Source organism: Lates calcarifer, unplaced genomic scaffold (assembly GCF_001640805.2).
Source record: "Lates calcarifer isolate ASB-BC8 unplaced genomic scaffold, TLL_Latcal_v3 scaffold_87_188, whole genome shotgun sequence".
In the NCBI taxonomy this organism is placed as follows: Eukaryota; Metazoa; Chordata; class Actinopteri; family Centropomidae; genus Lates; species Lates calcarifer.
The window spans coordinates 5,371-31,645 of record NW_026118182.1 but is presented as its reverse complement, the minus strand read 5'-3'; the positions used below and the strand labels follow the sequence as shown (position 1 = coordinate 31,645).

Here is a 26,275-nt window from a genome sequence, read left to right as displayed (position 1 = left end):
ATCCCCCTCCACTCTCCATATCCCTGATACCGACATCCATCTCCAGCCCCTCCAGCCCCAGGGCCTGCCGATTTACCTCCGACATCTTCCACATCTTGCAGCTTCACACCAAGCAGTACGCTAACCTCAGAGGGGGTCAGCTCCTTTTGGAGACCCCTCCCACCCCCTCCCTCCTAAGCCCCCAGGGACGGGACCCTGTCATGTTTCACTGACTGACCCCTCCCAACTGGCGAATGACAAGTGTGCATCCGAGGGTGGGGCTTGCCTCAGTCTCTCATAATTGGCTGCTGGATGGAATTAAGGTGAATGGAACACATGCCCAAGGAGCAGGACCCTAACCCATCAGAGGGAGAAGAGAAACGGTGAGTTGGACAGTTGTACAGCTTCAAACATTGTTGTCTTTGTTTTCTCAGCTTGGCTGTTATTATTTCATGTTGGTCAGGCCAATAGTCAAAGGTTTTACCACAACCACAAGTCACACCAAACCATTGTGGAAATCGTTACCATCTCTTTCCTGATGTGGAATGAAGCAGGAATGGCATTCTGTCAATGGTGTTATATTTGGGGGAGGTTTTCTGAGGACACCCAAAAGGGAATCTCTATTTTTCAGTCTCTTTTATCGTTTAAATCTTTCTCATAGCGCTCTCTGTTTTTACATCTCTGGATCATTTTTTTCCCCACCAAGTTAAACAACGGTGCAGCCTTTTCACCCCCTCCCAACCACTCTCTTCCTCTCATCTGAATTGTTTTCAGAGAACTTAGGCCTGTAGCTACATCTGAACCAGACGACACTCCTCCCCTTACCCCTTCATTTCTTGAGAAGCGGAGCCAGTCAGGCCAGCCCAAACACAAACAAACACGGCTCTGTTTAAGCCCCTTCTCATTAATGAAAACATAATATTAGTGGAATGGAGCCTCTCTCATAGTGCTGCAGCTAGAGGAAGGGGCCCTTTGTATGGAAGAGGCCTCTGGGTAAAAGGAAAGGGTTATCAGTCAATATCAATCTGCTTTGGCTTTAAGAGAAGAGTTCAGTTAATTTACAGAATGCAATGATAATTCCAGGGGACATTATTTCCTTTAAGTTAAAACATTACATTATTAAGTTCATCTCTGTCTGGGAAAGATTCAAGTTGTAGTTCAGATGACTTGTCTTTCACAAGTGCACAAACAATTTGAACAGAAGAAAGTTTTTGCAAGTTTATGGCCTTATTTATTTTGTTAAACAAAAACAAAGCACTCTTATCTATGGTGGGTTTCAGTCAGCGGATAAGTGGATAAGAGGGAGCACGTGAAGGCAGCACAAGACAGGCCATTACTCTTCTCACCCCTGAATCTTTTCAAAATTAAATTCCACAATGAAACATAAATTGATGTAATACTATCAACAATATGATAACATATGATAACATGAGTGATGTGTTTATTATCATGTGGAGAGACAAGCTGCTGCCCAGAATGGAGTGTCAGATTCCCCTCCACTGTGTCTCCATGTGCTGGAGTCTCCATAAGCTGGTGTTAAGAAAGCCAATCTGGAGCGTTGATAGATTCCTCAGCTAACATGGACACCTGTCAGGAGATTAACAGCTTTGTCGCTGGGGGGGGGGGGGGATAGCAGGACAGTTGGTGTGGTCATGGATGTGAATGCACCAGCCTTTCTGTTTCATGTTCGGGTTTAAGTATTCTATGCATCTCTGCTGGTGTTCCAGCACCTGTACCATGTACTGGCTGCAGTGTTTTGCACCTCAGGGATAATTAAAAGCACAAGGAACTGGGCTTCATACTAGAGCGGTTATTGCTTTGAGTGGTTTTCAGTGGTGTGTCTGCATGACAGTGGACTTTAGGAACTCACTGGCCCTCCCCTCTGCATGTTGTAAGCCTGTTATTTTTTACTGGTCTGTCTCATTGAAGTGATGCTATGGTTACCAGAATGCAAACAGAGAATATGACACCCTGTACCTATAAACTGAAGTTTGTTTGATATGTGCACAAGCAGTTTCAGCTCAATTTTTGTTTTAATAATCAAACCTGACAATAAGAAAAAAAAAAGACATACTGGATGGTCACTTTTTGATGTGTCTGAACTGCTGACACAAAAAAGTTGAATGCTACTTTGTACAGTTTTCTTCATATAACTGATCATATATTGGCCTGATGACTCATTAAGATGCATAAATAGCTACACAGTTTATGTCATGCTAGATATGGTTTAAAATATGAATGCAGTTGCAGCATTTCTGCTTGCATCACTTCTCTATGTTGCCACATCTGACGCAAGGCTGCTTGCACCGTGTTGCATTAACAGTGGCAAAGGCTTGCACATAGTGTTGTGTGGTTTGTTGTATGAAGGAATCTTTGTTGCTGGTGTTCTTCAAGAGGCCTGTTTTTATCCTATGTAGTCCTCTGAGTCCTCAGAGTCAAACATGCATGAGAGCAGATCACAGAGCTCAGTTCATTCAGTTTTTCTCAGGCAGCAAACCTCCTGGTGCTGCAAAGACAAACTCGGTGACAATAAGTGATTCTAATGATTTAATTACGTAGCACATCAGATGGAGTCACTAAGGTGGATCAGATGCAGGATTTGCATGTAAATGTTATTTCTTAAAATATCTCTTTTAACTTGTTAGGCGGAGTATCCATGCTCTTCTGAATTTCATATTCACCACAGTTTTGAACTGTTTTCCTCAGGTGTAAATAGCTTAAGATGGACGATAGTAACGCTGCAGGGTTCATGACAGGGACCATACCAAAACCTCTCTATGCATCAATTTACCAAACAGACATGTAGAGAAAAATAGGGTCCTATGGACTATAAAGACACAACATTTGCATCCTGATCCTTTCCCAAGCCATATACTGAATCTAAAATTTATTAATGTTTTGTTTTTTTTACCTCCTGTGACTTAAAAGTTAGGTCTCCCGTGTGTTCTTCCTTAATGCCTTTAATGTTACCACAGCCCATGCCTCTCTGTGTTGATTAGAGTATTTCCCCTGCCATGCTACAGTACAGTATGTCTGTGGTGCAACTGAAAACATAAACAAGATTCAGCTTTTCCTTCCCCTGGACGAGGATGTCCTGTAATGCCCAGGGTAAGGGCGTTGTTATTTTCTCTCTTGCTATGGATTTTATGACTCACTACATCACTGGAGATTTTAATATTAAATTAGTCTTTAAAACTAAATCAGTGCTATCAGGTTGAATAGAATGGGAGTTATTTAATTACCCATGTTTTTGTCAAAAGAAGAGGGTGTTTCATTTGGTTTGCTCTATGCAGGATATTGGTGTGTCCATACAGAATGTGTAAGGTATATACAGAAATCTCCTCAAAGTGTGCACAGCATATGAAATTAATAGCCCTCTCAGCCATAGAATACAGTTGTGTTGATTGAACTCTCCAGTCATTTCTGTGTTTGTGGTGTAGTAGATTGCATCATGTATGTTGCATGGAGTTCCTAATATTTAAAAAGTGAGGGTTTTGGACATGAAACTGTTGCTGAAAGATAACTGGTGAGGATTTTTAGAATCCTGCTTCACCTGCCTTAGACACAGCCATTTACAGCCAGCTGAGTGAGAGTGTACATGTCTTTGTATAGTTGTTTGAACAAATGCTGGTTTGAAACCATCGATGTGACAGCATTTTGGTTGGTCCTAACAACTTCAGAGAGCTGGTGTTAAGGTTCAGGGTAGAATTAAGTTTATGTTAGAGTCACAGTAAGGGGCTAGTGAATGCATTATGTCTGTGAGTGTCCCCACTGATATAGTGGAACAAGACTGTGTGTGTGTGTGTGTGTGTGTGTGTGTGTCAATCAGAACCCACCTCTGCTAATCAGTGTAATTGACCAAAACACTGTCAATTTCCTCAGTTAATTATTGCTCCTGGATTTGTACAAGAGAAGTTCCCCTGCAGCAGCAGCAGTAGCACTCTTAACAGCTGTGACCTTTTCAAGCTGACATTTACAGAAAACTGTTAGTTTTCAAGGTAAAAAAATGAACAAACTGATTTCTGCTCAGTGATAAAGCAGAAGATGGCCATGTGTTAACTATGTGCATTATTTTGTCATGAATCTCAGTATGGACTTAAGGTCTTCAAATCACCCCCCAACCCACCCTTTTTTATCCTATCACATTTAACATTAAAAAAAAGGATTTGCATTTTTATTGTGCTTAGTCTCTCTGAAAATGAATCCTACATTTTCAGCTTCCAGCAACACTATGTACCATATGTGGTTTGATTATTGTTAGAAGTAAATGTAGGAAACTATAGAATAGAAATAGGATAGAATTTATAGATGTAAAGTACACACCAGATGCACATTTTAGATGTGAACTAAATCCAGCTAAACGCAGACTAAATGTAGCCTTTTAGGCTGTAGTGCAGGAAGTATCAAGCTGTATATATTTGAGGATTTAGCTCCATCTTTATTATTGGTTGTATGTGGGTTACAGGACACTGACGTATTTGGACAGAGGGAGTTGTCTTGCTTTCCCTCAGGGGCATGTTGTATCCCCCTCTAGCTTGGTCTGTAATTTAGACAGTGGTGGGGCACACGAGGGAACAAAGTGTCCATTAGCGCTGGATGTATAGGATGGGACAGACCCAGCTGTAGGCCTGTAGCATGCATGCTGAACAATAGGCTACTGTGGCTCTCTAAACATAGGACAGGGGGTCTCATTCAGACACTGTTATGGATATAATTCGCTGGACTATTCTGAGTGTCTTTGTATTGTTCTCTCTGTTGAAACAGCATAAGCTTCAAAGCAGGTGGTTCTCTGTCTTACATATTTAAGAGTCAGTTCACTTAAATAATAACAAACAAAAAAAAAACATATTATCTCACTTACGTTCAGGGGTATCTGGCCACGCAGCTAGTTTTGGATTTATTTATCCACATTTTGAAATATCCATCTCTGAGATTTCTGCCTTTATCCCAATACGATGGAGATGACTGAGAGTTCATTTGGGTTGTTCACAGTAATGAAAAATGACATTTAGAAAATTTAACAGCTGCATGTCCGTCCAGAAACAGTTTCCCTGTCACACTGGATAATAATAATTATACATTTGAGACTAGTTTAAAAAAATGTACGTATTCATCTGGAAGGAGTCAAAAAAACACGGTGGAAAGTGTTTAGAGACGGTCTAACACATTGTTGGTTTTGATCTTTTTACTGGATTTGTTGACCACAAGAAAAATATAGAATAACATGAACTTTATCCTTTAGTGTAGCAATTTAAGGGGAAAAAATCTTTAAAGACATGCAGTTCTCACTCAGTATTGATTACTGCTGCTGCTCCTTGATAACTTTTGCAGTCATGCGTGCCACTCTAGCCTTAATGAAACCTGCACCATCTTAAAATAGTCACCTCTCATGAGAGTGCTCAGTTACCTGACAGCCAAGCAATTACCTGTTAGACGCACACCACAGTTACTGTCAAAGTCACAGGTGGAGAAGCTGGCTGTGCTCCAGTCAGGGTAAACTGGGAGGCACTAGCAGCACAGCAAGAAGTCTCACAGATTGGAGGAAGAGAGAGGGAGGGAGTGGCAGAGTGTACTTGAATGGGTCAGCAGGCTAAACATAGCACAACTGGTGGAGACATCAGGGTGTAGGAGAGTGAAAAAACAGAGTCCATGCATGATGGCTCCAACTTCAACTAGAGCTGCTCTTTTGCCATGCATATTTTACAGTCCCACTGCGTCATCAGATCAGCGCTGTACGTCTTTTTCATGTCATCTTTTTGGCTCATGTTGATTTGTCTGCTCAGTATTTGTTTTGGGCTGTGTGTGCACTTAGTTGTGCAATATATGTACATATTCTGCAAAGCTATTGGGCAATGGGAGTGAAATTACTGCTCTTACACTTCAACTTAAGTTTTAAGTTTGTGTGTGCATTGGAGAGACTGGAGAGAAAATACAGTATGTGCATGTTTGTGTGGAGTTGGATCAGGTTGCGCAGTGAGCATATTTAGAGGTGTGTTGCAATCTGTATCCCATCAGAGTTTAGGAGCTGGAAATTGAAAAGCACTCTGTGGTAGGCCTGCGCAGCACATGTCCTCATGCCCCAACCTGCAAAAACTCACATTCCATCAAAAAATATTCATTTATGCATGATGTTTTCATCTGCGAACAGGAGTACCTGCACTTGTGCTAAATGGCCACACGTTTGCCGGCTGTGATACAGTCTGAAATCCTGTCAGAATGTCTACTTTTTGCATAAGCAAAGTAAACTATTTGTTTAGATGTTGTTTTATAGCACTGCTTCAAACCATCATGTTAGAGAGGAAGTTTTCTAATTATTGTTGACAATGCAGCCTCCTACAGAAAATCTAACCTGACATGGAAACTTTCACACTGAACTGTGTTTGTGTACATTGTGTTTTTCTGTGGTTATGTTTGTGTTATGTTTCCTCTTTGCTTGCTTCTGAGGGCCTCTTGACACTGGTTCTCTCTAACCCTTCCCACTGCGAGCTCTTAGAGTGGTGAAAAGTCCTTCTGAGGCCCTACCAAGAGTGCTCTTCTCTTAGCTGCAAAGGTGCTAATATTTTCATTAGTGCTACTTTGGGATCGATCAGATCTTAGTAGAGGGTTAGAACTGGAGCTTATTAAGAGAGCCAGTGATTTGTATTAGCATTTCATTATTGCATCATTACTTTGCCGTCACATCTCAAATGTGTGCTTGAAATTAGAGAACTGCACTGCATACACTCAGATGAGGGCAAACAAAGCTTTCCATCGTGTGGTAGGTTGTGGCTCCTCAGATAATGAAGGACTTGTTGTGGGATGCAGGATGTAGGTGCAGAGATGCAGGGAAGGAGTAGTTGTCACAGGAGTGACAGAGACCCTGAATGAAGAGTATCTGTTCATATCCAGTTTGCCTGTGTTTCTGTCGATAACAACATGCTGCCACATGGGAGGACTGAAATGTCACATAGCTGACAATCTGATGGTTGTCGCCTCCAGCAGCTGTATGGAGTGATGGGGAAGCCAGCTGGCACATGGAGACACATTTACCTTTGAGTGGCAGTGAGAACCCCACCTTGTCTATCTGCTGCTGTGACAGCTGTAAACCACAAAGTGAATGAAAAACATTTTCCACATTCAAAGCTTTCTTAACTTGTTACATTGTGAAATGCACAGTGAAAGTGTTGTTTCACAGGTGAGAACACTCATCCAGCTCTTGGAGACAGTAGCCATGTCAGATGTTCCCCGTTCTCCTCCCACACCCCAGCATGACAGGCACACTAAATCCATGGGTTGGGCCACAGATGTGTCAAAGATACTACAGACACAACAATCATGATAAATTAGGTTTTAACTCAGTAGGCTATTTAAGAGATTAATTTAATTTAATGTGTTTTGAAAAGGGCAAAGGAGCCATAACAGAGAACAAAACAGAACCATAACTGAGGCCAAAATAAAATGTGAAGGGCAGTTTGAGTTGGCATTTAGGCTCAATTACAGCAACTCCAGAACTTAACAGGCAGTTAATATTGTTATGTTTCCCAGGGGCTAACAGTGTTTGCTAGTGTGAAATATAAAAACATGCCAACCTATAAAGGAAATCAGAAACCTTTGGGTCATGTAGAGGCAGTGACAGCAAAAAAATTAACTTCACTAGAGCCCTAATCGTTGTATTTATTTGAAATACAGTACAGGGTATGTTGGACGCCATGTCAGAAAAATGAGTGGGGCTTTCTCTGCTGAGTTGGTATTTTTTTATCTCAGGATCTAAAGAAACAATCAAATGTTAAAGGGGGAAAAAAAAATCACTTTGTCCCAGCTACAGTATTTGAGTTTTGAATATGTTGGGTATGAGTATGGTGATGTCCCACCATTCAAAGCACAGGTTTCTCAAACAAATACTGTATTAAGACATATATGTGGGATCTAACAGCACCATCAGTTTCACAATATCACTAGAACGAAAGTGTCTCGATACCACCTTTTTTTTTAAGTATTGCAATAACTGTAGTGTCATTGACCTGTATCATGAGATTTTGATATTGTTACATTGTAATATATAAGACTTGTCTGTACAACATACAACTCCCTCTATTCTAGCAGCCTCGATTCAGATAAGTTACAACTCTGCAAAGAACCCTTTAATGTGACAAAATGTCTAACATCAGGAAGAGCAGCAGGGATCCTCCTTCCAGATAATAAAGAGCATACTGTAATATTCCATCACAGAGTAAATGTAACCTGTAGGCCTGTGTATTGCATCTTAACAGAGTGGCACTTCATTTTATTGATGGTGCTAATGGAGTCCTGCTCCCTTTGCTTGGAGGTGGTATTAAAGGGCTCTGGTGTGGGTGGAGAGCTGGAGGCTATCAGGAGAGTCTGAGAGTGGAGAGCTGGACTCTCGGGATTCTAAACACATCCAGCACTGACATGGAGCACTCACTAACTCTCTCACATACTCTCTTTTCAGAAACTACTTAACGCTCTCCTTCCTACATCTCTGTGCTTTCATAATTCCCTTCAGAGCAGCCAGTTCCCATCTGTGCTTTACATGCCTTTCACATGTGTCAGTGTGGTTGCAGGTGTGTGTGTCTACTGTATGTATCTTGCTTTGCGTGCACTTGATTCATGTTAGAGTGGTGGTCTCTGTGTTTTCCGCTGCTATTGTGGGTTTTTCCCATTTGTACTCTAATAATTAGGGCCCGAGCAACGAGTTGCGTGGGCCCAACGGGGCCATGCAACGAGTTGCAAGGACCCTCTTGTTTTCGGTCTGTTTATTATTATTATTATTATTATTATTAGGGCCCGAGCAACGAGTTGCGTGGGCCCAACGGGGCCATGCAACGAGTTGCAAGGACCCTCTTGTTTTCGGTCTGTTTATTATTATTATTATTAGGGCCCGAGCAACGAGTTGCGTGGGCCCAACGGGGCCATGCAACGAGTTGCAAGGACCCTCTTGTTTTCGTTCGGTTTATTATTATTAGGGCCCGAGCAACGAGTTGCGTGGGCCCAACGGGGCCATGCAACGAGTTGCAAGGACCCTCTTGTTTTCGTTCGGTTTATTATTATTATTATTATTATTATTTTTTTTCTTCTTTTTCCGCCTCTTTGATCGCCTTTTTGAAGGCCTTAACATGCGTCAAAACTCCTGAAAATTTGCAGACGCGTCAGGCACGGCGAAAAATTTAAGAATTTAGGGGTCTTGAGCATGGGTGTGGCAAAATGGCCTCGGTAGCGCCACCTACATTTTTAAACGGAACAGCCCCTCAAGCCCGTTGCGCCTAAAAATCTGAAAATCTGCACACATATGTAACATCCCATGACGCACCAAAAAGTCTCTTGGAGCCATATTCTAAACCCAACAGAAAGTATTTTTATTTTGACCGGAAGGTGAAAAAATTGTGTGTTTTTGGCCATTTCCAGGGGTCGCTTGAACGCGAACTAGTCCTAGACGCATTATCCGATTGACTTCAAAATTTGATAATTTGTTCTTAAGACATAGACGAAGTTAAATTGCAAAAGTTTCGGACTTTTCATTGAAGGGCGTGGAAGTTATGGCCCCTCAAAGTTCGATTACTCGCAACGAAACAGGAAGTTGCTTTATATTTGCTATATTTCGGCCATACTTTGTCCAAACTGCATCAAACTTTACAGGATTGTTAATGGTACCTATCTGCACACATCCATATGTCAATATTCATACAATTGTTGTAGCGCCACCTATTTATAGCAGGAAATGACATATTTTATAGTGTGATGTCCAGTTTCTAGACGGGTGACCAGATTCACTTCAAATGTTGTCAGCCCCTCCTTGAGGATTTTTTGGAAGACTGGCTCCGAAAATTGTGAGTTTTGGTCGAAGCGTGTGCCGGTTCTGGCCCGTCAAAGTTCAGAAACCCAACTTCCTGTTTGAAACCTCAGATTTTGGGGTAACTTCCTGTTGCGACTCTCTACTTTATCCTATAGATGGAGCCATTGTATTACTCTTTGATGGGTTTTTGGAAGGGGGTCTCTGTGTGTGTGTGTGTGTGTGTGTGTGTGTGTGTGTTTGTGTTTGTGTTTGAGGGGGGAGGGGAAGAGGAGTTGATTGAGTCTGTGAGAAGCTGCCACAGAGAGGTTACAGTCAGGAGAGCCAAGAGCTGCTTTACACGCGGTATAAAAACTTCAGTTAAGATTTGAGCTGTCACTTGAGAAAGCATCATGCCAAAAACTAAGGAAATCACTGTAGACTTGAAGAATTGTCGATGCTCAGGAAGCAGGAGAAGGATATACAAAGTTATAACAGTATTTCCAAGCGTCAAGAACTCAAATGAGAAACGTCACCGAGAAATTCAAGGAGAGCCACACTGTGCAGAACAAGCCTGGCAGAGGTAGGAAGCCAAAGATTTCAATGACCCTGGAAAGAAAACCAGTGAGAGACCTGTCTAAAGAACCCATAAACGCTGCCAAGACACTAGTGAATGACTTAGTTAAGTCTGAAATTGTAGCCTCAAAGAAGATTACATGAATTCATGTAATCTTACCATATGTCTCCCCTTGACCAAAGCTGAGCGTGGATTGATGCTGTCTTTACAGTTTGGTTTTGATCAGTTAGGAAATTTCACACGGGGTCAGCTGATTTTTTTCGTGTTACTCAGTGTACGGCGACAGGAAAAGTGCACTAGGTCCACCGGCGTCGAGGTGAACCAGCTGAATATAAGCCACTCAAGTTGACGACAAGTGCATTGAAAAGTAAAAGCTGCTGGCCTTTACCTTTTCTTTGTAAAAGCGCCTGTTCGGCCAGTAGTTAGTAAAGTAATATTTTCAGCGTTGTCCACAGTCTCATGACATGTTTAACACGAAGCACAGCACGCTGGTTAAGCTCATGGCAAACTGTTACTAACAGCTAAAATGAAAGCTTGTCTGTATGTAGTCTAACTGGTTAGTTTGTCACTAATCTCCAAATTTGGCAAATTGCTATAAACTTCACTCTCTTAAACCAGTAACAGTCTGAGCTGGACTGATAGGAGTCTGTATGGATAAAGATAAAATCCTAATGATACCCATCCCTACAGCTGGTTAGTGGCTTCGCCCTGACTTTAGGCAGATGAGATATTCACTGTTCAAATAACTTCATTATAACCCTTGTTTAAGCATAAATGATTTATATATGCACCCAATAACAGAACTTGCAAAAAAATGCTTTTGCTCAAAGCTCAAAGCTTGTAAACTCAAGTTAAAACTGAGTTTTATCTCCTTTTGGGAGGGGGTATCTGTGTGTGTGTGTGTGTTTGTGTTTGTGTTTGAGGGGGGAGGGGAAGAGGAGTTGATTGAGTCTGTGAGAAGCTGCCACAGAGAGGTTACAGTCAGGAGAGCCATGAGCTGTCACAGATGATGAGCTCTGAAAAATATTATCACAGAAAATAATTAGCATAAAAGCTTTTATTTTAAATTTTTACATCTCGGAAGTGTGAACTGTTACGCCAGCGTGTGCCCTGCGACCTGCGTTGACCCCGCGGTTGCCGGGGTCCCGCGGTCGCCGCTCCCCCGACGGGCGCCGGGTGCGAGGGCCCGTTCAACGCTGCTCGCAGCTTTAATTATTATTATTATTATTTTTTTTCTTCTTTTTCCGCCTCTTAGATCGGCTTTTTGAGGGCCTTAACATGCGTGAAAACTTACCAAAATTTGCAGACGCGTCAGGCACGGCGAAAAATTTAATAATTTAGGGGTCTTGAGCATGGGTGTGGTAAAATGGCCTCGGTAGCGCCACCTACATTTTTAAACGGAACAGCCCCTCAAGCCCGTTGCGCCTAAAAATCTGAAAATCTGCACACATATGTAACATCCCATGACGCACCAAAAAGTCTCTTGGAGCCATATTCTAAACCCAACAGAAAGTATTTTTATTTTGACCGGAAGGTGAAAAAATTGTGTGTTTTTGGCCATTTCCAGGGGTCGCTTGAACGCGAACTAGTCCTAGACGCATTATCCGATTGACTTCAAAACTTAATAGTATGTTCTTAAGACATAGACGAAGTTAAATTGCGGCAGATTTTGAGTTTTTGTTGAAGGGCGTGGAAGTTATGGCCCCTCAAAGTTCGATTACTCGCCACGAAACAGGAAGTTGCTTTATTTTTGCTATATTTCGGCCATACTTTGTCCAAACTGCATCAAACTTTACAGGATTGTTAATGGTACCTATCTGCACACATCCATATGTCAATATTCATACAATTGTTGTAGCACCACCTATTTATAGCAGGAAATGACATATTTTATAGTGTGATGTCCAGTTTCTAGACGGGTGACCAGATTCACTTCAAATGTTGTCAGCCCCTCCTTGAGGAATTTTTTGGAAGACTGGCTCCGAAAATTGTGAGTTTTGGTCGAAGCGTGTGCCGGTTCTGGCCCGTCAAAGTTTGGAAACCCAACTTCCTGTTTGAAACCTCAGATTTTGGGGTAACTTCCTGTTGCGACTCTCGACTTTATCCTATAGATGGAGCCATTGTATTACTCTTTGATGGGTTTTTGGAAGGGGGTCTCTGTGTGTGTGTGTCTGTGTGTGTGTGTGTGTGTGTGTGTGTGTTTGTGTTTGTGTTTGTGTTTGAGGGGGGAGGGGAAGAAGAGTTGATTGAGTCTGTGAGAAGCTGCCACAGAGAGGTTACAGTCAGGAGAGCCAAGAGCTGCTTTACACGCGGTATAAAAACTTCAGTTAAGATTTGAGCTGTCACTTGAGAAAGCATCATGCCAAAAACTAAGGAAATCACTGTAGACTTGAAGAATTGTCGATGCTTAGGAAGCAGGAGAAGGATATACAAAGTTATAACAGCATTTCCAAGCGTCAAGAACTCAAATGAGAAGCGTCACCGAGAAATTCAAGGAGAGCCACACTGTGCAGAACAAGCCTGGCAGAGGTAGGAAGCCAAAGATTTCAATGACCCTGGAAAGAAAACCAGTTAGAGACCTGTCTAAAGAACCCATAAACGCTGCCAAGACACTAGTGAATGACTTAGTTAAGTCTGAAATTGTAGTCTCAAAGAAGATTACATGAATTCATGTAATCTTACCATATGTCTCCCCTTGACCAAAGCTGAGCGTGGATTGATGCTGTCTTTACAGTTTGGTTTTGATCAGTTAGGAAATTTCACACGGGGTCAGCTGATTTTTTCGTCTTACTCAGTGTACGGCGACAGGAAAAGTTCACTAGGTCCTCCAGCGTCGAGGTGAACCAGCTGAATATAAGCCACTCAAGTTGACGACAAGTGCATTGAAAAGTAAAAGCTGCTGGCCTTTACCTTTTCTTTGTCAAAGCGCCTGTTTGGCCAGTAGTTAGTAAAGTAATATTTTCAGCGTTGTCCACAGTCTCATGACATGTTTAACAGGAAGCACAGCACGCTGGTTAAGCTCATGGCAAACTGTTACTAACAGCTAAAATGAAAGCTTGTCTGTATGTAGTCTAACTGGTTAGTTTGTCACTAATCTCCAAATTTTGCAAATTGCTATAAACTTCACTCTCTTAAACCAGTAACAGTCTGAGCTGGACTGATAGGGGTCTGTATGGATAAAGATAAAATCCTAATGATACCCATCCCTACAGCTGGTTAGTGGCTTCGCCCTGACTTTAGGCAGATGAGATATTCACTGTTCAAATAACTTCATTATAAGCCTTGTTTAAGCATAAATGATTTATATATGCATCCAATAACAGAACTTAAAAAAATGCTTTTGCTCAAAGCTCAAAGCTTGTAAACTCAAGTTAAAACTGAGTTTTATCTCCTTTTGGGAGGGGGTATTTCTCTGTGTGTTTGTGTGTGTGTGTGTGGGTGTGTTTGTGTTTGTGTTTGTGTTTGAGGGGGGAGGGGAAGAGGAGTTGATTGAGTCTGTGAGAAGCTGCCACAGAGAGGTTACAGTCAAGAGAGCCAAGAGCTGTCACAGATGATGAGCTCTGAAAAATATTATCACAGAAAATAATTAGCGTAAAAGCTTTTATTTAAAATTTTAACATCTGGGAAGTGTGAACTGTTACGCCAGCGTGTGCCCTGCGACCTGCGTTGACCCCGCGGTTGCCGGGGTCCCGCGGTCGCCGCTCCCCCGACGGGCGCCGGGTGCGAGGGCCCGTTCAACGCTGCTCGCAGCTTTAATTATTATTATTATTATTTTTTTTCTTCTTTTTCCGCCTCTTTGATCGCCTTTTTGAAGGCCTTAACATGCGTCAAAACTCCTGAAAATTTGCAGACGCGTCAGGCACGGCGAAAAATTTAAGAATTTAGGGGTCTTGAGCATGGGTGTGGCAAAATGGCCTCGGTAGCGCCACCTACATTTTTAAACGGAACAGCCCCTCAAGCCCGTTGCGCCTAAAAATCTGAAAATCTGCACACATATGTAACATCCCATGACGCACCAAAAAGTCTCTTGGAGCCATATTCTAAACCCAACAGAAAGTATTTTTATTTTGACCGGAAGGTGAAAAAATTGTGTGTTTTTGGCCATTTCCAGGGGTCGCTTGAACGCGAACTAGTCCTAGACGCATTATCCGATTGACTTCAAAATTTGATAATTTGTTCTTAAGACATAGACGAAGTTAAATTGCAAAAGTTTCGGACTTTTCATTGAAGGGCGTGGAAGTTATGGCCCCTCAAAGTTCGATTACTCGCAACGAAACAGGAAGTTGCTTTATATTTGCTATATTTCGGCCATACTTTGTCCAAACTGCATCAAACTTTACAGGATTGTTAATGGTACCTATCTGCACACATCCATATGTCAATATTCATACAATTGTTGTAGCACCACCTATTTATAGCAGGAAATGACATATTTTATAGTGTGATGTCCAGTTTCTAGACGGGTGACCAGATTCACTTCAAATGTTGTCAGCCCCTCCTTGAGGATTTTTTGGAAGACTGGCTCCGAAAATTGTGAGTTTTGGTCGAAGCGTGTGCCGGTTCTGGCCCGTCAAAGTTCAGAAACCCAACTTCCTGTTTGAAACCTCAGATTTTGGGGTAACTTCCTGTTGCGACTCTCTACTTTATCCTATAGATGGAGCCATTGTATTACTCTTTGATGGGTTTTTGGAAGGGGGTCTCTGTGTGTGTGTGTGTGTGTGTGTGTGTGTGTGTGTGTGTGTGTTTGTGTTTGTGTTTGAGGGGGGAGGGGAAGAGGAGTTGATTGAGTCTGTGAGAAGCTGCCACAGAGAGGTTACAGTCAGGAGAGCCAAGAGCTGCTTTACACGCGGTATAAAAACTTCAGTTAAGATTTGAGCTGTCACTTGAGAAAGCATCATGCCAAAAACTAAGGAAATCACTGTAGACTTGAAGAATTGTCGATGCTCAGGAAGCAGGAGAAGGATATACAAAGTTATAACAGTATTTCCAAGCGTCAAGAACTCAAATGAGAAACGTCACCGAGAAATTCAAGGAGAGCCACACTGTGCAGAACAAGCCTGGCAGAGGTAGGAAGCCAAAGATTTCAATGACCCTGGAAAGAAAACCAGTGAGAGACCTGTCTAAAGAACCCATAAACGCTGCCAAGACACTAGTGAATGACTTAGTTAAGTCTGAAATTGTAGCCTCAAAGAAGATTACATGAATTCATGTAATCTTACCATATGTCTCCCCTTGACCAAAGCTGAGCGTGGATTGATGCTGTCTTTACAGTTTGGTTTTGATCAGTTAGGAAATTTCACACGGGGTCAGCTGATTTTTTTCGTGTTACTCAGTGTACGGCGACAGGAAAAGTGCACTAGGTCCACCGGCGTCGAGGTGAACCAGCTGAATATAAGCCACTCAAGTTGACGACAAGTGCATTGAAAAGTAAAAGCTGCTGGCCTTTACCTTTTCTTTGTAAAAGCGCCTGTTCGGCCAGTAGTTAGTAAAGTAATATTTTCAGCGTTGTCCACAGTCTCATGACATGTTTAACACGAAGCACAGCACGCTGGTTAAGCTCATGGCAAACTGTTACTAACAGCTAAAATGAAAGCTTGTCTGTATGTAGTCTAACTGGTTAGTTTGTCACTAATCTCCAAATTTGGCAAATTGCTATAAACTTCACTCTCTTAAACCAGTAACAGTCTGAGCTGGACTGATAGGAGTCTGTATGGATAAAGATAAAATCCTAATGATACCCATCCCTACAGCTGGTTAGTGGCTTCGCCCTGACTTTAGGCAGCTGAGATATTCACTGTTCAAATAACTTCATTATAACCCTTGTTTAAGCATAAATGATTTATATATGCACCCAATAACAGAACTTGCAAAAAAATGCTTTTGCTCAAAGCTCAAAGCTTGTAAACTCAAGTTAAAACTGAGTTTTATCTCCTTTTGGGAGGGGGTATCTGTGTGTGTGTGTGTGTTTGTGTTTGTGTTTGAGGGGGGAGGGGAAGAGGAGTTGATTGAGTCTGTGAGAAGCTGCCACAGAGAGGTTACAGTCAGGAGAGCCATGAGCTGTCACAGATGATGAGCTCTGAAAAATATTATCACAGAAAATAATTAGCATAAAAGCTTTTATTTTAAATTTTTACATCTCGGAAGTGTGAACTGTTACGCCAGCGTGTGCCCTGCGACCTGCGTTGACCCCGCGGTTGCCGGGGTCCCGCGGTCGCCGCTCCCCCGACGGGCGCCGGGTGCGAGGGCCCGTTCAACGCTGCTCGCAGCTTTAATTATTATTATTATTATTATTATTATTTTTTTTCTTCTTTTTCCGCCTCTTAGATCGGCTTTTTGAGGGCCTTAACATGCGTGAAAACTTACCAAAATTTGCAGACGCATCAGGCACGGCGAAAAATTTAATAATTTAGGGGTCTTGAGCATGGGCGTGGTAAAATGCCCTCGGTAGCGCCACCTACATTTTTAAACGGAACAGCCCCTCAAGCCCGTTGCGCCTAAAAATCTGAAAATCTGCACACATATGTAACATCCCATGACGCACCAAAAAGTCTCTTGGAGCCATATTCTAAACCCAACAGAAAGTATTTTTATTTTGACCGGAAGGTGAAAAAATTGTGTGTTTTTGGCCATTTCCAGGGGTCGCTTGAACGCGAACTAGTCCTAGACGCATTATCCCATTGACTTCAAAACTTAATAGTATGTTCTTAAGACATAGACGATGTTAAATTGCGGCAGATTTTGAGTTTTTGTTGAAGGGCGTGGAAGTTATGGCCCCTCAAAGTTCAATTACTCGCCACGAAACAGGAAGTTGCTTTATTTTTGCTATATTTCGGCCATACTTTGTCCAAACTGCATCAAACTTTACAGGATTGTTAATGGTACCTATCTGCACACATCCATATGTCAATATTCATACAATTGTTGTAGCGCCACCTATTTATAGCAGGAAATGACATATTTTATAGTGTGATGTCCAGTTTCTAGACGGGTGACCAGATTCACTTCAAATGTTGTCAGCCCCTCCTTGACAATTTTTGGAAGACTGGCTCCGAAAATTGTGAGTTTGGGTCGAAGCGTGTGCCGGTTCTGGCCCGTCAAAGTTCGGAAACCCAACTTCCTGTTTGAAACCTCAGATTTTGGGGTAACTTCCTGTTGCGACTCTCTACTTTATCCTACAGATGGAGCCATTGTATTACTCTTTGATGGGTTTTTGGAAGGGGGTCTCTGTGTGTGTGTGTCTGTGTGTGTGTGTTTGAGGGGGGAGGGGAAGAGGAGTTGATTGAGTCTGTGAGAAGCTGCCACAGGGAGGTTACAGTCAAGAGAGCCATGAGCTGTCACAGATGATGAGTTCTGAAAAATATTATCACAGAAAATAATTAGCATAAAAGCTTTTATTTTAAATTTGTTGCAACAAATTCAGGTTTCTTACAGCATTTTCCTTATTGAAAACTAAATTCTACCTGAAATGTATCAATAAAAATCTTCTTTTGCAGTTAATGTCACCAGTTTATAGTTTAGTTTTAATAGCATTCCCTGTCACTGATGTGCCTTTAATTATCGGTTCTATCAGGGATCATTTATGTGTTTATCTTACGGGGGTGAGCCACCTCACAGGTTGGTTATATTACCTGTTGACCTCAGCTCAGTGAGCTAAGACAATGTTTAATGCAGTGTTTTTTCTGATATGAAAATGGATATTATTCAGCACATCTAACCTCAGCAGGCCCCTCTTCAGAAACTCATATCTGCAGATGTCAAAGCTGGCTCAAAAAATTAAACTGGCTTCAAATTAATTTTAAGGAATTGTAGGTTATTTTGAATTCATGTAATCTTTCTCCATCACCCTTTCTGTTTCTTTCCATCTCTCTACTCATCTTCTCCCATATGTCTCCCCTTGACCAAAGCTGAGCGTGGATTGATGCTGTCTTTACAGTTTGGTTTTGATCAGTTAGGAAATTTCACACGGGGTCAGCTGATTTTTTCGTGTTACTCAGTGTACGGCGACAGGAAAAGTGCACTAGGTCCACGGGCGTCGAGGTGAACCAGCTGAATATAAGCCACTCAAGTTGACGACAAGTGCATTGAAAAGTAAAAGCTGCTGGCCTTTACCTTTTCTTTGTCAAAGCGCCTGTTCGGCAAGTAGTTAGTAAAGTAATATTTTCAGCCTTGTCCACAGTCTCATGACATGTTTAACAGGAAGCACAGCACGCTGGTTAAGCTCATGGCAAACTGTTACTAACAGCTAAAATGAAAGCTTGTCTGTATGTAGTCTAACTGGTTAGTTTGTCACTAATCTCCAAATTTTGCAAATTGCTATAAACTTCACTCTCTTAAACCAGTAACAGTCTGAGCTGGACTGATAGGGGTCTGTATGGATAAAGATAAAATCCTAATGATACCCATCCCTACAGCTGGTTAGTGGCTTCGCCCTGACTTTAGGCAGATGAGATATTCACTGTTCAAATAACTTCATTATAAGCCTTGTTTAAGCATAAATGATTTATATATGCACCCAATAACAGAACTTAAAAAAATGCTTTTGCTCAAAGCTCAAAGCTTTTAAACTCAAGTTAAAACTGAGTTTTATCTCCTTTTGGGAGGGGGTATCTGTGTGTGTGTGTGTGTGTGTGTGTGTGTGTGTGTGTTTGTGTTTGTGTTTGAGGGGGGAGGGGAAGAGGAGTTGATTGAGTCTGTGAGAAGCTGCCACAGGGAGGTTACAGTCAAGAGAGCCAAGAGCTGTCACAGATGATGAGCTCTGAAAAATATTATCACAGAAAATAATTAGCGTAAAAGCTTTTATTTAAAATTTTTACATCTCGGAAGTGTGAACTGTTACGCCAGCGTGTGCCCTGCGACCTGCGTTGACCCCGCGGTTGCCGGGGTCCCGCGGTCGCCGCTCCCCCGACGGGCGCCGGGTGCGAGGGCCCGTTCAACGCTGCTCGCAGCTTTAATTAAAGTTGTTCTGGGGGTTTAATTGTATTCCACACCAAATCTTTTTTCCTGCTGCTTGGCTTTAGTTTGTGAGCACCCTCAAGAGCAGAGTATTGCCAAAAGCAACCATTTATTGTAAGAGAAGCCCCCTTTTCCTTTCACATAGTGTTTATGGCAAAAGCCTTTGGTCTAGAGAGCTCCATTACTCCTCTGTTAGAAATTTAAGTGGCAGCAAATGCCAGTTTTTTTAACCTAAATTGAGTACCAGATGGTTGGCTGGTAATGAGAAAGGGAGGTGTACACAAATACAGAAGAGCTTCTAAAAGTTAGTTTAGTATCCCTTTTCATGAGCTTATATGGCACTGCCTGAATTATACTGATGCTATACATTTTCACTATTTGGTTTATTCTTACATGTTGTGTAGACCCCATTTACACCTGGTGTTAACAGGGGCTCTTTACCTGGATACATTACCTGTAGCCTTGTCAGGCAGTTTGTGATACTGTAGTATAAAGGCTGAATAAAGTGATCTCCAGATTGTTGAGAGTTTTTTTTTTCCTTTACTTTAAATCAACAAAAAGCACCCTCTGCAGCCACAAGTGGCAGTTCATTCTGTGGCTAAGAAGTTTTCATGTACAGAAAGTCTATCAATCGCTTGACTATGTACGGAGCTACGACTATGTAGTTCCACCCACTGAACTGAAACATGGCACAGCAGTGTATATTCCTCATAATTCCCAGCTTTAAAAAAACACACTGAACTCCTTCGTGGACAACTGAGATGAACTGGTATTTAATGACTTTTTAACCAATCTACAGTTCAGCATTACTCTTGTTGGGCCTGGTTCCAGCAGTGTAATCTGCTGTCACTTAGCTATAGAGTGATCGTACCTGCTCGCAGTGACAGAGCAACAACAGGTGTTCAGAGAGCCAACTAGGAATGGCAGAGGCTCCATTCTCCCTATTACATGTCAGTGGTAAAATAGTCACATAATGTTGCTTTAAAATGTGGCTACACTGTGTAAACCATTTTACATTTGGCTGAGATCTGATCATCACCTCAGGCTTAACATAGTTTACTTTACCCAGCTTACGTATCCAGATACACAAAGGTGTAGTATATGTACACATACTTTCATTGACTTCGCTTTCATTTTTCTGTCTTTGTCCCTTTTGTTCTCTGTCAGGTGGCTCAATGGCCCGAAAAGGAAGAGGAAGAACAGCACATGTTCGATGAAGAGTGTGTCTGGTGAGTAACTGATGGATGGTGCTTTAATGGAGGGAGATGCTCAAAAGCAGCTCTGTCTCACCTGAAGTGTGAATGAAACTTGAATTCTTAAATCTCTCAAGTTTTTAAAGAATAAGCCGGTTCCAAATGCAGGGAAACATTCACTTTGAAAATTACGTTCCCTGGATTTTTTTTCTGGATGTTTGATATATTTTGGGATTCTTATCTTTTTAGAAAAGGTAGATTGTAACTGTTGGTCTCACCACAGTGAATGTGAGCAGTTGAGCGACTGCACGGGAGCCATTGGTACATTATTCATCGCTGCCTCATGTACATTATGCTTTCGATTTGTCACCTCAAAAGAGAAAAAATAAAACATCTTGGCATCTGTCATCAATAAACGAGAGCCTTCCACTCTGTCTGCTTTCTTGTCGGACGCAGCACGTTGTCTGAGTGACAGCTCCAAATCCCCTGAGCTGAATGTAGCAAGTAAAGAAGGAAAGAGAGAGATATTGACGGAGATAGGGCGGGAGGAATACCAGCATAAAAAAATCTAAGTCTACAGGATGGTTGATTTGGTATTTATGAAATATATCTCCCAAGGCCTGTTCTTTCCACATGTTTTCCCTCCCAGCCGGCTCATTGCCTGTCTTTCTGCATCACTGCTGGAATCTTGTACCATATTCTACCTGCCGTGGTCCATTTGAACTGGGAAAGTCTGACAATATGTCTGCCTGAAGGGTATGGTTGTCTGAGATTGAATCGTATACACTGTAATGATGTCAGCATTTTCCCGTATGAGAGTGGACCTTCAACAAGACCTTTGGATGCTTTATGACTCATTCAGGACACCAAAGGGCACTTCAGTCTAATGTGCATTGATATTTGTCAGTGTTTCTGGTCTGTAGAAAACACAGCTGGATGTGCAGCCATGGTAGAAGAGTTAAGGCAGCACATTCACTGTTCATAATCCAAAGAAGCATACTTTGGAACAATCTATCTTGAAGTAAAAAAAAAATAAAAAATAAAAAATAAAAAATATATATATATATATATGACTTGGTGAAATAAGGCTACATGGACTATTTTAAGTCACAAATATAAATATGTATTGAAATTACAGTTTACTCAATGATGAATGACTCAGCTCTAGTGTTAAAATGATTAGTGAATTTGACATTTTTATAACTCCACCAATCAATATTTTGTCTGACAGACCTACAGAGAATTACCATTGTTTTAGCATCCTTTAGCTCATTGTTTTTGTTTTTCTGGCCTGCAACTATATTGTTTGGTTTAGTTTTCAGTTTGTTGTGTAGATTGAACCCATTTTATTGCAATTATGAACTATTTGAATGTTAAATAAAATTTGAGAGTCCTACAGTGTTTCTGTGCCAGTCAGAGAAGGAACAATAAACACAGCACCAGCGGGAACACTTCTATAACTGCTGTTGTTTCACCTCTGGCTTATGTGCATAGTTTTAGCCTCGTCCCCAATGTCTTCAGTGTTTACAGTCTCAAATGTCGCCTCACCAGTGCTGTTGTCATGTAAGGACCTCGGAGAAACAATCCTGAGACTCCTGGGACTAGAATCATACCATCCCAATCCACACACACCAGTGAAATGAAACAGCAGATGTGATGTTGGGAAACTTGTGAAGACAAAATATTTATCTTGACTCAGCCACACCAGAAAAATCTCCTTCCCCTTCCTGGGTTTTGTTGGTGGAGGTATTGCAGGGCCCCGTCATGGGAGGGGCGGGAAGCCAGAGTCAGAAAGCTGCAGCAGTATTGATTTTGGGCTTGGCTTCTAAACACAGCCACAGCAGACTGGCTCAGGGATCCGGCTGCTGCTACTGCTTGTCCTGCCAACATACTTGAGCTGACATTTTTCCTATATAATCGTTCTCTGATGTCCTTGTTATCTCTCATTTGGCCTGCTTCTCTTCTCCTTTCCTCTCTTAAGGATTGAGTCATTTTGTGTCACTATTTTTATTAGCAAATGCACATTTGTGGTCTTCTCCACACTTAACTAAAGTTTTCACTTAATAATTATGATTTCTAATGGATTTTTGAGAGCTTTTCAACAATATAAAAAAAAACACTTCTGCCAAAAGGTCACTTGTCCCCCTTTAGCACTCACTCCCATCTCGCCTTCTCCTCTTGTTTTTTCTCCCTTTTACCATCCGCTGCTTGCCCTTCCCCTCCTCCTCTAAAATCTGTAACAAAGCCAAAAGGCAGAGCCCAACTGACACTGCCAGTCACAGCTCTCACCACGCCTTCTTATACAAACACAATCATGTATGTCATGTCATCACACGTGTACTGTACAACATGTCCATAGTACAGAGATTGGCCAGCGTGTGTGTCTCTTCGTGTATGTTGAGACTTGAGACACCCACACTTGTGTATTTATTTGTGACTTGCAGTGTACCATCCTGCCCCTCCCACTCTCTCAGCTATATATCATATGAAATGTCTTGAAATCAGCTATTTCCTGTGCCTCTGTGCGCAATCCCTCAGTCTCACTGGTCTTGTAGGAAATATGGAAAAAGAACAAACTGTCCTATTCCCCGGCTAAAACAGAGAAAAGAGTGCAGAGAGAGCAATACGAATACTTTAAATGAAGAATGAATTTATCAATGCCATAGCATTGCAAAAAATTCAGTTAAAATTTAAACTTGGTTTAAGTCCAATTATAGTAACACTAAGGACCCAATCTGTAACCTAACTAAAGAGGATGAATTAAACATGAAAAATTAGCATTTTGTGTGTTTCTCATCCAGTCATAATTCAAAATAAAGGCCTGAAATGAGCCAAAGTTTGCAAACATTGCTTGTGTAATAAACCTTTCACAGCACATTAATGGCTTAAATTTAGTTGCCCAGTCTATTAAAAGACATTTCAGTCAATGAAACACTAATGAATAAGTCTGGATGTCCCAAAGTGCAGCTTTCTGCATTCGTTAGCCACACCAAAGACAAATTTCCATTTCCTGGTGATAGCCCTTTGTTTACATTTCAGTCACACATTGTTCTTTTCAAAGACAATATAGAGAGTAAGACAGTTGCAGTGGTTTACAGTGGTCCTGTTTGGCACCAGAGCCATTGTGTAGGTGTAGTAGAAATTACTACATATGCCTGGAATACTACTGAATTATCTGTTGCTTTATAAGATGAAGAAGTTTGGGGGTGCCCTATGGAATTTTATTGTCAACAGACTTAAGTTATGTTTACATTTAGTTGCTCCAAAGCACTTCTACAGGTCAAAAACTGCATCAGAAAAGTACTGATTGTGTAGCCCTGCAGATCAGATGTTGAGAGACAACCGTAAAATACTGGCTCCAACTGCTTTTGTCAAGAATATGTTAAAATGTTTCCCCAACCAAAACACCAAAACAGGACAGGAACACCACTCTACCCCTAATGTCATCTTTCTTTCTAGCTTGTGCGCTTTGACTTTTTCTCACATATTGTATCTTCAGTGGAAGGTTCTCCTCGGCCAAAAATAAACGTAATCGTATAGGACATCTGAGACTGACTAGAGAGTGTTTTTAATTGTCACCTGGCTGGAAAACAGAGGTAGAAGGCTACTGGGAAGTTTAGAATCAGCAGAAATGGTTCTGTCTCCAAGCTTGGTGTGATGGTAATGAATAGAATTTAAAGTTAAAGTGCATTAAAGTGATATGATACCAACATTGTGTAGCAGTGTAATTAGCCCAGAACATCTTCAGTGACTCTGTCTAACTTTATTTTTGCCCGTTTCTCTCTGTTTTAGGGTACATCCCCAGTTACCTCGAAAAGGATGAGCCATGTGTGGTGTGTGGCGACAAGGCCACAGGTTACCACTACCGCTGCATTACATGCGAGGGCTGCAAGGTGTGCCCACACACAGAAACACACCGGGTTTTATAACCCACATGATATTTGCTAGATAACCTGATATGATGCCTCTGAGGTCAACTGCTTCCACATACACACTCTGAAACAGTCCTGTACTTCAAAGTGAATACATACATTCACACAAGCACGTACAAAGGTCATAGGCACACTGTGTACAGCCACAAAAAGATGATATATCAAATATATCCATAAAACTATGGGTCCGTCACATCAGCTCTCAGCCATGTATCATTTGTCTTCCTTGCTGTCAGTTCTGTGTATGATCAGTCTGTTTCTGTTCCTTCTGTTTGTTCATCAGTGAGATGATATCTAAGGCACCAGTGAGGGGACTGTGACTAAATTTAGTCAGCAGTAGTGTGTTTGATGCATGATTGATTGGGCAGCCCCTAAAGAATTGGCATATTCATTTTGATCTATGTGCAGTCGAACATGCAGGTTTCTTCAGTAAAATATAACCTTTAATTCCATAATACAGTTGCAATATTGAGGCTTATTTTCTGAATACAAATTTATTTCCAGCTACAATTTGTTCATCTCACCCACACAATGTTGCCTTCCAGCAATAATAAGACTTGGATGTTAACATTTACACAAATTGCTTCAGATTTGGAAGCAAGTCAGGCACATAACAAATTAGATTAAATTCTAGATTAAAGATCTTTCTTCTAAATTGCTTTATCACACAGAAAATGAGCAGTAATGGTAATTAAAATGTCTCCCTGCCTGTCTGCCATTCAAACTGTAATAAGCAGCAATATGATGTGTTAGACTCATATTTTTATTCCTTCTACTCACTCGCTTCTCTTTGTCTCCTTCCCTGATCCTTTTATTTCTGCCTGCCTCCATCTTGCTAATCTCTTCGATTCATAATCACCCTCTCGCTTACTCATCTTGCCCTTTTACCCTCCATAAACCTTCTATATTCTTCTCTTTTTGTCTTCAAATGTCCCTGACTGTCTCCCTCTGCCTGAAACATCCATTCATCCATCTCTCTGATTGTCTGCCCTCAGGGTTTCTTCCGTAGGACCATTCAAAAGAACCTCCACCCCACCTACTCCTGTAAGTACGATGGCTGCTGCATCATCGACAAGATCACCCGCAATCAGTGTCAGCTCTGCCGCTTCAAGAAGTGTATTGCAGTGGGCATGGCCATGGACTGTGAGTGTTGCCACTTACACACTTATATACACAGGAAAAATGAGCTCACACTCAAAACGAGAGATGAAGAAAAATGTAGCACAAAGAAAATATACATTAAATGCACCTTTGCACATAGCTGTGATTTGAAGACTTGCTGACTGCTGCTCTGTGTTTTTGAGGAGATGTTAGTGATGTATTTAAAGTGACCAATTACACTGTTCATATTGTATTTGGAAACTTGTGCTCTTGGAAAATTGTCAGGAAGAAGTAGTAATGTAGTAGTAATGCAGGGGAGAGAACAGATGTTGGGACTGCATATAGAGAGATTGAATAGAAACTTTATTTAGAAGCTGAAACTTTAGACGATATGCAAACCTTAGGCAACATGCAAACTAATTGCATACCTCTTTTTTGCTTTTTTTTTTCCTTGGCACTCTCTGTCTGTGGCTCTTTCTTTCCCTCCATCTCTGCCTTCCTCCATCTCCTCCCAGTGGTGCTGGATGACTCAAAGCGGGTGGCCAAACGGCGGCTCATTGAGGAGAACAGGGAGCGACGCAAGAAGGAGGAAATGGTGAAAACCCTCCAGACCCGTCCAGAGCCCACCGGGGCCGAGTGGGAGCTGATCCGCCTGGTGACGGAGGCCCATCGTCACACCAATGCTCAGGGCGCACAGTGGAAACAGAAGCGCAAATTCCTGGTAAGAAGACATCAGAAAATGAGACAACATGATGTGTAGCCACATACGCTCTGA

At 41.7% G+C, this 26,275-nt stretch overlaps 1 protein-coding gene across 1 annotated transcript; it reads left to right on the top strand.

The window, feature by feature from the left end:
• On the top strand, positions 1-26,275 carry LOC108885131 (thyroid hormone receptor alpha). Its single transcript, XM_018679321.2, has 5 exons — positions 1-362; positions 20,442-20,503; positions 24,260-24,360; positions 25,395-25,542; positions 26,016-26,275. The coding sequence occupies exons 1-5, from the start codon at positions 307-309 to the stop codon at positions 26,258-26,260; spliced, it is 612 nt and encodes a 203-aa protein (XP_018534837.1). The 5' UTR covers positions 1-306; the 3' UTR covers positions 26,261-26,275.